At 41.9% G+C, this 13,353-nt stretch overlaps 2 protein-coding genes across 2 annotated transcripts; one reads left to right on the top strand and one right to left on the bottom strand.

Annotated features, from left to right (window-relative positions):
- The first annotated feature begins 423 nt into the window (after nucleotides 1-423).
- LOC110190176 (uncharacterized) lies at nucleotides 424-2,356 on the top strand. Its single transcript, XM_020960524.2, has 6 exons — nucleotides 424-618; nucleotides 712-839; nucleotides 905-1,039; nucleotides 1,102-1,481; nucleotides 1,537-1,682; nucleotides 1,742-2,356. Exons 1-6 carry the CDS (start codon nucleotides 515-517, stop codon nucleotides 2,292-2,294), a joined length of 1,446 nt encoding a protein of 481 aa, XP_020816183.2. The 5' UTR covers nucleotides 424-514; the 3' UTR covers nucleotides 2,295-2,356.
- A 3,900-nt stretch (nucleotides 2,357-6,256) lies between these two features.
- Nucleotides 6,257-12,864, bottom strand: LOC110190136 (nose resistant to fluoxetine protein 6). The gene is made up of 6 exons (XM_020960461.2): nucleotides 12,375-12,864; nucleotides 9,358-9,951; nucleotides 7,791-8,640; nucleotides 7,362-7,727; nucleotides 6,756-7,299; nucleotides 6,257-6,693 (listed from the first exon to the last, which is right to left on the bottom strand). The coding sequence occupies exons 2-6, from the start codon at nucleotides 9,719-9,721 to the stop codon at nucleotides 6,565-6,567; spliced, it is 2,253 nt and encodes a 750-aa protein (XP_020816120.2). The 5' UTR covers nucleotides 9,722-9,951; nucleotides 12,375-12,864; the 3' UTR covers nucleotides 6,257-6,564.
- Between the last annotated feature and the right edge of the window lie 489 nt (nucleotides 12,865-13,353).

Below are 13,353 nucleotides of genomic sequence, written 5' to 3'. Positions count from 1 at the left end.
AGTTCAGAAAAATAATGGAATTATTACTCCGTGCTAGCTGGTCACACTTGAATCGCTCAGAGTGTGGAAATTCAGCGATGACAAAATTCGCAACTAGAAATCTTTTGCCACATTTCTAACCATTATTAACTTTCTTAAGCTGCGGATTAAAAATATTAGTTTTCATAGTTCCCCTTATTTTTAATAGTCCAATAAACCGGTGCTGCCAAGCCGCTGAAAAAAGGTGGGAAACTTGGCTGTGCTTAAGATGATATTGATGTTTCTATCGATAGCTCCGTAATATCGATAATTTTTTGAAAATTTACTGTTATTAGCTAGTTTTCTAGTTCAAATTTGAAAAAAATTTTAATTTCTTTAAAATTTTTCGTTTATTAAACCTATTATTTGCCTTTGTGGCTTAAGTTGTAAAAACTAAAGTTAACTATCGACTATCGATAAGACCGGTGCATTGCAACTTCCATCTGCAACTTGCAACAGGAGAAAATCTTTGAGTAACAACGAACAAAGAACAAAGATGAGTGCACCGGAGGATACTAAAAGCTTGATTCCGACAGTCAGAGAGGTGCAGCAGATGTTTGCCGAACTCCTAAGTCACGGCGATGATATTACCTGGGATTTGTAAGTAGCTATCTTAACACAAATATGTAGATACATATTTATACATGCGGGTAATTACATATATATAATTCAACATGTTGTTTTGGGTTTCAGATTGTCCTCGAATCAGGCGGAAATTCTACGAAAAAAGGTCAAAGACTTTGAAGATCCAGAAGAAAGAAAAAACGATTTTTCTTATTCGTTTTATAATCAGAAATTTTTTGATTCGATATGGAAGCAGCGTAGGATGACATCTTTAAGTCTTTAAGTTTTCTGTAATAATAATAGAAGCATTTCCAATTAACAGGAAAGTTCACCAATGGCCAATCCCTTTCTGCCTTATTTTTTGTGATGGTTGTGGATAATGTCTCTGATCCAAAACTGGCCGAGCAAAGCAGATCCTGGTCTATTCATCCAGTTTTCCGCTGCCGTCGTTGCGTGGGTAAAATAAGTCCAACATATGTATGTTAAATTTATTTTCTATATTTTTAAAACCTTTTTAAGACGACAACACTGGGAGAAACTGTAGCAGCGAGGACTGCTGCATGGTGTATATAAGCCAGTACGAGGCCTTCGAAGACTGGAATACGTTTGTCAAATATACGCGTTTGCCCAAGGGATATATGGTGACTCCGTATCGGGGGATCTACAAGCTCATCGATGGCCAGGTGGAGCTTGAAGCACATTATATCTGGGAACGTAACAAGAGCATTTATGCCACCGGCAAAGATCGCTGCATAACGCCTGAGTCCTTGGCAGCAGCCCCCAAGTGTCCTAGTCACACTCCTATAGTAGATCCAAAAAATACATTTTCACTAATAAGATCTTTTATGGTTAGGGAATGGAAGTTTTGCTCGTGCGACAGAATACTATATCTTCTATTGGTGAGGTCTTTAGTATAACTTTAACTTACTTGAAGTAAATATTCTTTTGTTTCAGAGTCAGCGTGATGGTGAGAAATCCTCTGATGCAAGCGAACTCTCCGATTCCCTGCTTTTATTTACTCACACTATCAACAACCGCCGGCTGGCCTTGGAAATGATTAAAGAACAAAAGTATCACAACATCCTGGGCCACGAACTTAAGTACTCTAAAACTTATAAATGTTTATACTGTAATATCTACATTTTTAAATTAATTACAGAATGGTTTTTAACCAAATATCTGAGGAAGCTAAACGCATTGACGGTAAAGTGGATCTGATACGCAGCGCCAATGAAGTGCCTTCTAAAAAAGAACTAGACATAATGTTTAGAACTAAAACAAAACTCAAAGGACTGCTCATAGATAGAGTACGTAAAGAAGAAATTAACTTGGAGGACTATGGATCTGCTTTCGAGAAACATATTTTGAATAACGAGAGCTTTGACAACCTGATGTATAGCATGTGTGAGAACTTGGAACCGGAAATGCTGATGCTGATCCTAAAGCTCACCCAAACATTTGTCGAAAATACCCGGGAGGAGTTGTGGCAGTTGTTGAAATATCATTTCCCCACGGAAACAATTCTCTATCAGATTATTTTGTGCATTTTCAAACGTCATTCCGAGCTAAACATTAAAGAGATCGAAGAGCAGTCTTCGGATATTTTAAGGCGTGTTCGATATTATTTTGCCCAATCCTGTCCAAATTCTCCACCAGATCTTCTGACAAAATGCACAAAGTGTGTAGGTTACTACCATATTTCTAAAAATTAAAATCCCTATTATTAATATTACTTAATATCAGCATTTAATAAAACTTATATTTTATATTTTAATTCATGATTACTTATAATATATTTAAGAAACCAAAAGCTTTGGGGGCTTTCCCGATATCTGGACACCTCAAATTATGGACCTCCAATTTTCCCATTGTCTTTCTGCAATACAGAAATGCTGCAGTTTCATACATTCCACGTATTAATAATATTAATTTGAATTGGTGGCAACGTAAATCAATATACAAACATTTATGAATTTTTTAACTAGAAATAACGCCCCTTATTTTCCAGGAAATTATATAATGATAGCTGCAGTTATATAATAATGTATGAATGATCGATAATCCATCGGGAAGGCGCCAACATATATCTGTTGTAACAATAGACATAAACAACGTAAAACTGAGTCATTAAAAAACAATCTGTGAAATTGAGTGCAACAGGCGATTGATTGACTTTCTGTTGAGTTTAATTCTAACTGAAGAAATGTAAATGAATGCAATAAGGGTAATACCCCGACCTTTATCTTTCCGAGCACGGAAAATTTTCAAGGTTGGGAAGAGGTGTTAGACCTCACATTACATGTAGAACATAATAATCACAGGGTCGAGAACTGGAGGGTATCGACAGAACACTCCTTCTCAGACCATAGGTACATTTTCTTTGAAATAACGACACCAGTTAAGAAACAGGTGCCAAAAAGAAACCCCCGTAAGACGGATTGGAACAATTTCAGCGAAATTGTCCGATCTAAGGTAAACGGCAGGAGGATCAAGACAATATCCACTGCAAAGGCACTCGACAAGGAGGTTGAGGACCTAACGAATATTCTGCACAACGCCTTCAAAGAGACTTGTAAGCTAACATTCTCGAAGAAGCAACACCCACCGTGGTGGACAAAGGAATTATGCGAGCTCAGAAAGAGCGCGAGAAAGTCCTTTAACGACAGCTATGCAACCCGGGATTGGGGAACATATAAAGAAGCACAAAGAATCTACAAGAAGGCAGTATACAAGGCCAAGAAAGAGTCGTGGCAAAACTACTGCGAGTCACTGGAAGGCATAAAGGACACGGCGAGAGTAAGCAAAATCCTCGCCAAAGGGCACATAAGCCCTACCCTGATCAACAGAGCAGATGGCTCTGCTACGACGACAATTGAGGAGTCACTAGAGCTACTAGTTGACACCCACTTCCCAGGAAGCCTAAGAGTGAGCTCGGAACCCGAGGAGGGAACGAGCTCTCAAATGGATACACCTACGAAAGACATCATTACCACTGAGCGAATTCAGTGGGCAATAGATTCTTTCGATAAGTATAAAAGCCCGGGCCCAGACGGCTTAATACCGGCAATGCTACAATCAGCAAAGGAGAGTATTTGCAAATGGCTAAAAGCCATTTACGAAGCTTGTTTAAGACTGACGCACGTCCCACTGCTGTGGAGAGAGGCTAAAGTCATTTTTATACCGAAACCGGGCAGAAGGGGGCACATCCTAGCAAAGGATTATAGACCGATAAGTCTCACCTCCTTCACCCTGAAGACACTAGAGAGACTCCTGGACGTCCACATCAGAGAGTCTCTAGAAGGACATCAACTCTCGGATGCACAGCATGCGTACCGCAGAGGTAAATCAACGGAAACAGCGCTACACGTAGTTGTTCATCATGTCGAGAAGACACTACAACACAAACAATACACGATGGCAGCCTTCCTAGACATCGAAGGCGCGTTCAATAACGTGAACCCCGACTCTATCCTGGGCTCCCTCAACTTGCTAGGTATTGAGAGAGGCATCAGAGAGTGGATCGGAGTCATGCTAAGGAGCAGGACGATCACAGCCGAACTGAGTGGCACTCACCTTACGCGGACTGTGAAGAGAGGCACACCTCAGGGCGGGGTACTATCGCCCCTACTCTGGCTCACAAATATGAACGCCATATTGACAGACCTCAATACGGGTGGAGTCAAAGCAGTTGCATACGCGGACGACGTAGTACTGCTAGTATCAGGACCATACCCTGACGTTATTAGCGAAATAATGACGGGTGCGCTAGGTCGTTTAAACAAATGGGCAGAAACCTGCGGACTAGGTATCAACCCCACTAAAACGGAACTTATGCTCTTCACGCGAAGAACTAAGATACCACCCTTCAACATGCCCAGAATTAACGGCATGGAGCTAAAACTATCGGAGCGAGCGAAGTATCTAGGGGTTATCCTGGATAAAAAGCTCTCATGGAAAGATAACATTGCAGAAAGAGTAAGGAAAGCAAGCATTGCATTCTACTCCTGCAGGAAAATGTTTGGGAACAAATGGGGACTGCACCCAAAGATAATTCTATGGCTCTACACTGCGGTGGTACGGCCAATTCTAACCTACGGAGCCCTAGTATGGTGGCCGGCACTAACTAGGGCTTACAACAGAACGAAGCTGACACGGATGCAACGGGCAGCGAGTGCGGGGGCAGTAGGTGCAATGCGCTCATGCCCCGCGGCTGCTCTCAACGCCATCCTAGATATAATGCCGATAGAGTTGTTCGTGAAGGACACTGCGGCACAGAGCGCAGTAAGACTGAAGGCGAGCAATTGCTGGAGGGACTACGGCGCCGGGCACGGAAAGATCCTTGCAAACAGCGGCATTAACACAGACGCTAAGACCGACTACATGATCGCGGAAATGAATTTCGGGAACGCATTCTCGACATCATACCCAACAAGGGATGACTGGAGTAGGGGCAGAGTAGTAGTGGAGAACGAGGTGTCCCTCTACACCGATGGCTCAAAGATGAGCTGCGGCGTAGGGGCTGGGATCTTCGCTGAAAACTGGGGAATTGAAAAGGCTTTCAATCTCTCTAATTCAGCGACGGTCTTTCAGGCTGAGGTACTAGCCATAAGGGAAGCAGTCGAACTTTCCTTAGGGCAGGACCTCAGGGGCAAAAGAGTTCGAATCTACTCGGATAGCCAAGCGGCTATAAAATCCCTATCTGCCGTGAAAACAAACTCACGACTAGTGGCAGAATGCAAGAAGGCCCTTAACAGACTTGCCGACAAAAATAAGGTACAAGTAACATGGGTACCGGGACACAACGAGATCCCAGGTAATGAGAAGGCAGACGAACTAGCCCGTGCAGGCTCGGCGGGGCTAAGTTCTGACTTCGAACTACCAATCTCCCTAAACGCGATCCAGACAAGGATCCATGACCACTTTAGACAGATAGCCAGTAAAGAATGGCAAAGGAAGAGCGATCACAGAAGGTCAAGGGAATGTTGGCCGAGGTACGACAAAAAACGAACCAGGGAACTGCTATCCAACAGCAAGCGGGATATCAGCAGGTTCACGGCACTCACCACGGGACATTGGGCGATCGGTTCGCACGCAATGAAGTTGGGACTGCCATACAACGCAATCTGTAGAAGCTGTAAGCAACCTACAGAGCAAGAGACACCGGAACATCTGCTCTGCTTCTGCCCAGCGCTAAACCACATCAGATTTCGCCACTTCGGTGCCTACCAGATGGAGTCACTGAGAAGCATAGGTAAGCTGAAAGTTTCAGCAATCCTATGTTTCCTTGCTGACTCTGGATGGTACTGATAGTGTATTACAACAAAAAAGAAACAGAGGGTGTGGATCAAAAAGGAGCTAAGCTCTAATTGGAGGCCCCAGCCTTGGGCCTCACCACTGTAACCTACCTACCTACTCCAAAGTTAAGTAAACAATTATTATATATCAACCTTAAAGACTTAGGCCAATCTGAAGAACACATAAGATGTCATTTCAAGTTTGATTATAAAGAAATCACAGAGCAAGCTAGTCAAGAAGTGTTCAGGAATTACAAGTTATATGAATTGTATATATCTTTAATATGTGATTTAATGCCTAAAGATGCTAACCAACCAGTATCAACTATATTTCCTAAAAACCATATCCCTCATAATAATAAGAAATAAAAACATTTCACTTTTGATTTTAAACAAGGCTATATTCTATGCTGGGTAATGATATGGGGGCTATATAGTACATATTTATATAGTGAGATATATTAGAGTGTATCTACTGCTAGAGGGGTTTACCTTATTAAGTACGGTGGCCACCGATGTAGAAGGTATATATAGTACATTGTATATAGTACGTGTAACATATTGACTATGACAAGACTAAGCCTAGTGATACGGTTATGATGAATAGTAGTTGTACATGAAGCGATCACAATTGTCAGATGGAGGCGTGTGCGTTGACCATAAGGTCCTAACTTAGGGCTAGCGTCTTTTAGGCACTTTTCTGTTTACTGCGCCGATTTAGTAAACTGGATAGATTGCTGAAGGGTAGCTCAAAGGCCAGGGAGAAGAGGATCGAGGCCAGGTAAACGATGACAGCAAATCCGCAGGTGACTACGCACTGGAATAAATGAAATGTAAATATTAATACATATACTAATTATCTCTTTTTTAATTACCCACCAGCATAAAGGGATCCGCGTGCGTGCTGGCATTCGTCAGGCTGTAGAAGAGGGCGATGACCAGCGGATTGAGCAGATAAATGGCGTAGGACAGCCGACTGACGTGCTGGAAACCCTTGGCCTCCAGCAGACGTGACCACCAGACACCGCGTCCTTGGCAACTCCCGGCCACCATCCAGCAGACACTCAGAGAGAAGAAAAGGCGTCCCATCACAAACAGCGTGATGGCCATCAGCGGGCCCAGATCCCGCTTCACCGTGGAGTAAATGCAGGCGAAGAATACCACCAGGGCCAGGTGCCAGCACTGCCGTTCCCTCAGCTCGCTCAGCTCCAACTGGAGACTTTTCTCAAGGAGAAGCCAGGCAGTGACAGCGCCCAGGATATACGGCAGGACCCTAACAAAAGGCGACGTGTAGATCTCCGTGCCGGTGGCAAAGGCAGAGTCAAAGGACAACTGGAACTTGATGCTCAGCCCTATGCCATAAGACCAGGCGATGGTGGCCACCAAGGTCGAGACCACCATGGCTTTGACTACCTTGGGATATCTGAAAAATTAAATGATATTCTATAGAACAAGTTTCTGTTGGAATTTATGACCCCAACCCACCTCACGTAGAGAAACAAAAAGGCATTGGCCAGGATGAAGAACTGCATCTCGCAGGCCAGCGACCAGCTCCAGTTGGCACACATGTCCCGGTGATCGAAGAGGTTCTGGATGAACAGAAGATTCCGCCACCAATGTTGGGAGCACATCTCATCGAAGCGCTCGTTGATGTGGTAAACCGAGACATCCCCAATGTAGGCATACACCAGATCCACGGTGGCCATAACCACTAGATACAGCGGACCCAGGCGCAGATAGCGGTGGAAGAGAAGCTTGCCAAAGAGCTTCAGGTTCTGACCAAAGCCATTTTGACGCACTGCCTCCAGCTGCTGAGAGTTGCGCAGAAAGTTGTATGTTTGCAGGAAGCCACTGAAAGGCATTCAATTTATATTAAATAATTGTTAAAATATTTAATGGTGCTAGAAAACCCACCTGATGGTGAAGAAGACATCCACGAGCAGAGGAGCTGATGAGACGTACTGGAAGAATGCCTGCTCCGCATATGAAATCAGCACCGTTTTATTGTGGACAGTGAAGTACATGAACCACACCACATGGAATACCATGATCCAAATGGCGCACACACTTCGCAGGCCATTCATCAGGGGTATCTCATTGGGACTGTTCTCCCGCACGGCAAAGATCTTGGCCCAATTACCGGGCACATCCCAGCAGGGAATGAATTTCTGGAGCTTCTCCAGCTGGAGAAGGGAGTGCAGTCCCCTCCATAGCTCGGATTCAGCGGGAGCTAGACCAGGATCAGGCTCATCAGATGAAGGTGTGAGTTTCTTGGCGGCCGTTAGTTGCTGGGCACAGAGCATCAGAGCTCCGGTGGCCAGGACACAGACAACCAGCAGCCTGAAACTGGCCCTCTCGAAGAATACATCCTTCAGCTGCAGATCCTTCATATAGACCACCTCCGGTCGAATGTCGTAGATTTCGTTTTCGGGGAACATGCCCGCAGCCACATAGTCCTGGGCCAGGCCCTTGACCTCCTCTGAATTGCAGGCACTCGGCAGGCATAGTCCTATGTGAATGATCTGCTCGGACATGAGCTTTATTTCCACCTGCCATGGGGAGCTATGTCTCAGGTAGATCACTCGATAGTCCATGTCGAAGGGCGCCTGCTGAGTGATAATCCCATAGTGCATCACCCGATCGAAGTTCTTCGAGAGTGTTATTTCCACGGGTCTTTGGACTCCGCGACAAGCTTCCCGGCTTCCCAGCCAGTAGTTCTGGCCATAAACAAATCCCGAGGGTTTCGTTCCCGAGGCGTCCAGCACTGTGGGAATGTACAATAGAGTTTAGGAAATTACATGAGTCCGAGGCAATTTTAAAAGGTTCTCTGTCTTTTATTTATTATTTAAATTAGTTGTGAGTTGTTCAAGACTCAGGCTACAGTAGAAATATATGTTTGATTATGATATCTGAGTAATTCTACAGTCACAGGTCATTTGTTGTGTGTTTACCTAGCTCACATTTAATTTGTTTACTATTCAAATTCGTGTAGGTTTTTTGTTAGAAACCCTAGTATGAATCATGATTTCTAGGGTTTATCTTCTTAGCATAATTATCTTCTTAATTAATATATTCATTTATTATTTGGGTTATGCAAAGTTATAATTGGTTCGTTAAAAGTGATCTCTCAGTAGTAAAATATATGTTTGTTTTATATTGCTTATTTGCCGCATCGAATTGTTATGCAAATATTATTGAAATAAGCAGATAATTGTAGACAAATAAAAAGTACACAGCTGATTGAGAAAGGGAATGTTATTGGTGTTTTTTGTTTGCTATATATTTACAGGAGATTTCTATTTCTATTAATTTTTAAATAAATAAGAATTCCATAGATTTTTTGTGACTATTTAACTTATTTATTGTGTTGATTTTAAGGCTCACCTCATCTGATATATCTTCCAATTTTCTGTAACTATTATTGCTCCCAAGGAAACCTCAATTATTATTAACTATTTGAGGGGGATTTACCCACACTTACCCTTCATGGCCCACGGCTGCTTGGCGAGTATGCCGCGCTGCACCTGTCTTAGCTGCGCGTGGCACTTGTGGTTAACACGGCTCTCATTGGCCACTTTAGTTAGCCCGAAGATCATCGAGGTGCGCGTTAAATGGGTTTCATGGGGAGAGCTCACCATCGGTGGGGCTACTTCCATAAGTGCCGGTTCCTCCGGCAGCAATTGCGATTCATTGGACTGACTTTGATAGTGCTGCTGGTGCTGCTGCTGCCAGGTCTGATTGGTGGTGCCCTTGGCCAAAACCGAGCCCAGCCAAAGGCCGAGCAGCATCAGCAGCGTTACGGCCCAGAGATATGGCCGAGATCGAGAGGTGCGCCTGATCTCCATGCCGCTGCCGTACTTAGTCACCTTGGCTTATTTATATTTGGTGTTTAACTCTATTTGCTGGTAGTACGAACGATGGTATTGTGCGCGGTATTTGGACCGCGTTTTTGTTTGGCTATCTCAAATGGCTTGTTTGATTGCCGCTTTGCTGCCGCCGTCGAAGGTCACCGCACCACGATTCACCTCACTTGGCCACGCCTCGCCTCGCCTCGCCTGGTCTCGCGTCGTCTTACCTGCGTTATTGATATTGGTTAATGTTTGTGCCAATTGATTGGGAGAAACTTTCGTTGGCCAATAAGCACGTTTTTAAAACGCATTCGATAGTGATTTCCCACTGACACACATTGCATTTATTGCATTATTCACTAACTAATGCCCCTCTCTCTGTAAACTTTTGCGATTGCATTAGAATATTACGCATACGCCGTGTGGCCCTGTCATGGGTTATAATCTTCAATGGTCGTTTCTTTACGACTTTAAGTTGAAGCAAAATTGCGAATTTCTTGTGAAATTATTATCATTTAACGTCTTTAGTTCATTATGAGGGAATTGTATCTTTTGTTTGCCATTTTAATGAAGAGGGGGAAACTGTGATTTCGTAATATGTGCAGGAAATATACAAGAGAAATGGGTCATTACGTTACAAGTAAACATATATAGAAAACGTAATATTTTACTTATTATTATATTATTATAACTAGCTTGGATTTATTATTATTTTAAGGGAAACATACTAAATATATTAAAGTTTTTCCTTTTCATTGCACATTAAGTTACTTCCTACCGAGGAAGTGAAAGATATATTTTAATAATTAACATGTGTTTTATAAACCAATCAAAGCTCAGCATGCTAAAGAATTATTACATTATTTTTGGATGTGTTTCTATTCATTCAAGTATTAAATTGTTAACGTATATCTATTATTAATTTAATTTATATAAAACACTTCATGTTATCTACATTTACTCACTTGAATTAAGTATTATACTAAATTATTTTCAACTCTTTATATATTTTTCGTTACATACACATTTCTCCCGGTGTGAGAAAGTAAACAACAAAAAAATAAAGCAAAGCCACGCACTACGCTCCCCCTTTTCATCATTAGAATGTTACGCATACGACATGTAAGCCCATTACCGGTTAAACAATCGGCGAAAGGAAGGAGTGAAAAGACAACGCGAAGAGAAGACTTATGCAACAATTAACATTTTTAAAACACAGGCGTTAATAATTTTGCATATAATTTTGAATTGACGGCGCCAAGCGGGGTAAAAGTTATTTTTTTCGTTGAAAACGCAGCGAAATAAAAATAAGATAAACAAAAGCCGAAACGAGACTCAACCCAATTCCGATGGGAGTGCGACTCAAACGGCGACTAAGGTTCAATTGATTGCCTGCGTTGCCCGGCGACGCGTCTGTTTCGAGTGCGAGTTCGAGTTTCGGTTCGAGTTTCAGTTTGAGTTACTTTTGAGTTTTGGGTGTTTTCGAGTGACGTATGAAGGTAGCTCTGCGCAGGTGTAAAGCCAGCGCTGACCACACACAATCGGTGGCTTGTTGTTGCTACCTTTCGTTTTCGCTTTGACACACAAACAAACTCACTCATACGTAATAATTCGCGGCTTATTGTTTATTATGACTAAAGGTGCGCGTAATCAAAATTAATAGATAAAAAAGACGACCCCAGAATCATGAGAGCTGCCTTTTGTGGCACAATCAAATTTGGGTGCACAGAGAGAAATTTAAGAGGTCAGATAGAGAAACTTATGAATGCTATATAGGTCAGTTAGATAATGATATAATGCTTTTTATCAAAATGTGATCTTAGTTTTAGATATATTTTAAGAACTATTATGTTTTTATATTAGTAAAATATAATATGAAATATAAATCATTGCGGCTCAAGAAATTTGGCAATTTTTAGCTTTATACTTAATTGAAAAATTTATATTAATAGAAGAAATTTAATAATTGAATATAGGTCATAAGTCACTATATTTTTAATAGCAAGTTTTATAACTTTATGAACATATGATCAATACAAATCCTGATAAATCGAATATAATATATAAACATGTAATATAAAAATGTAGTATTCGAATTAATATTCTTTTAAAGCTGCTTACAAATAAGTTAAATAGTTTTTACTTTTTTTAAAGTTATTTTTAAAACTCTTTAGCCTCGTTATGGTTTTTATTTCAAGTTCAATTCGTGTATTTCTCCTCACTAAAAACTGGCCATCAAGAACTTTTGATTTATAAACATTAAAAAGGCTACATTTTTTTGTCTCTGTGCATGGTTAGCGCTTTTTGCTCGTTTTCTCGCTTTCCTAAGCGATCTTTTTGTTGGTTTTGCATAATTTAGACGCCGCTTCTTTTGTGGCAAGCGCAACGCGCGACGGAAAAAAAATACATACATATACATATGTATATATTTACGTCTATTGTGGAATTTCGAAATATATTTGATCTGCATTTACATAACATCTGTGCGGAATCTGTGTGCGGGTGAGTGCCATGCGGATATACTTATGTACAGTGGAAGGCCTGGTTATTGGACACTGTTTGGCTGGACGCCCCTCTGATCAGAATCCAATTAACATGTCTTATTTGCCAAGAGAGCACAGAACTGGCTGGTTATTCCCACTCAACTTACTGGTACTTAAATGCTCCTCCTCCTGTTTGACTTAAAACTTATTTTTTTATGGTCGAAACTTTGTCGAGTGCTTTTATTTTCACTTTTCCTACATTCCGGCTGTAGTTTAAGATTGCTTTTATTGAGACATTACCGAGATGAGATCCGCGTGCCTCTGATTTTTTCTTCACCGATTTTATTTGACGATTTTTCTTCGTTTTGTTTTTGTTTTCTTTCCACGAAGAGATTTTTTCCACTGAGAGTTTAGCTTGGACTTGGACTTGGACCGACTTTCGTTTTCGTTTCTTTCGCTGGCTGATAAAAAACGCACTACACAACAGATTAGCTGACTGTTGCTCTGGCCCTGCAACTTGTTTTTGTGCTTTTTTGCCTCTGTTTTTTGGCTCTTTGGATTTTTGTCCGTTTTGTGTTGACGTTAACCGAATTTCGTTTTCATTTTCGCTTAAATTGCGATGATGATGATGATGAGGAGGGCCACGACGCGTGCAACGCTTTGGTAACAACTGTGCGCCGCTGCATTTTGGCTCAAAGTTTTATAAACTTGGTCGCTGGTCAACCGAGCAGCGAAGGCGACGGCGCAGCAGCCGAGAGATAAATCAACAATTGGAATTTCAGTCTCAAGATCAACAAAAGGCGAGAGACCCGAAACCCGAGACCCGACACACTCTCGACTTGACTGACTCCCTTACGCGCCCGAGTCCGAGTTTTCAGTCCGGATTTGTCGCTGGCCGGTGGTCAATAATCGGGTCTTTTACTTAATTTTTAAACATATACATATATTATTTAGCTCAGCTTCGGCTCTTCGCAGCTTCGGTTATGGCACGCACCTCAAAGACACTCTCTCTCTTCGAGCGTTGAGTCTCATTCTCGGACCATCCAGGCAGACCCTTCAATCAATCAAAAGACTCAATCACGTGTTCATGAAAAAAGAGCGAGTGAGGCGAACATAAAATGTACAAGTGGCTTTGATTTATTAGTA

This window comes from Drosophila serrata, unplaced genomic scaffold, assembly GCF_035046125.1.
Source record: "Drosophila serrata isolate PLE 108 unplaced genomic scaffold, ASM3504612v1 contig_272, whole genome shotgun sequence".
In the NCBI taxonomy this organism is placed as follows: domain Eukaryota; kingdom Metazoa; phylum Arthropoda; class Insecta; order Diptera; family Drosophilidae; genus Drosophila; species Drosophila serrata.
This window is presented reverse-complemented; position numbering and strand designations above follow the sequence as displayed.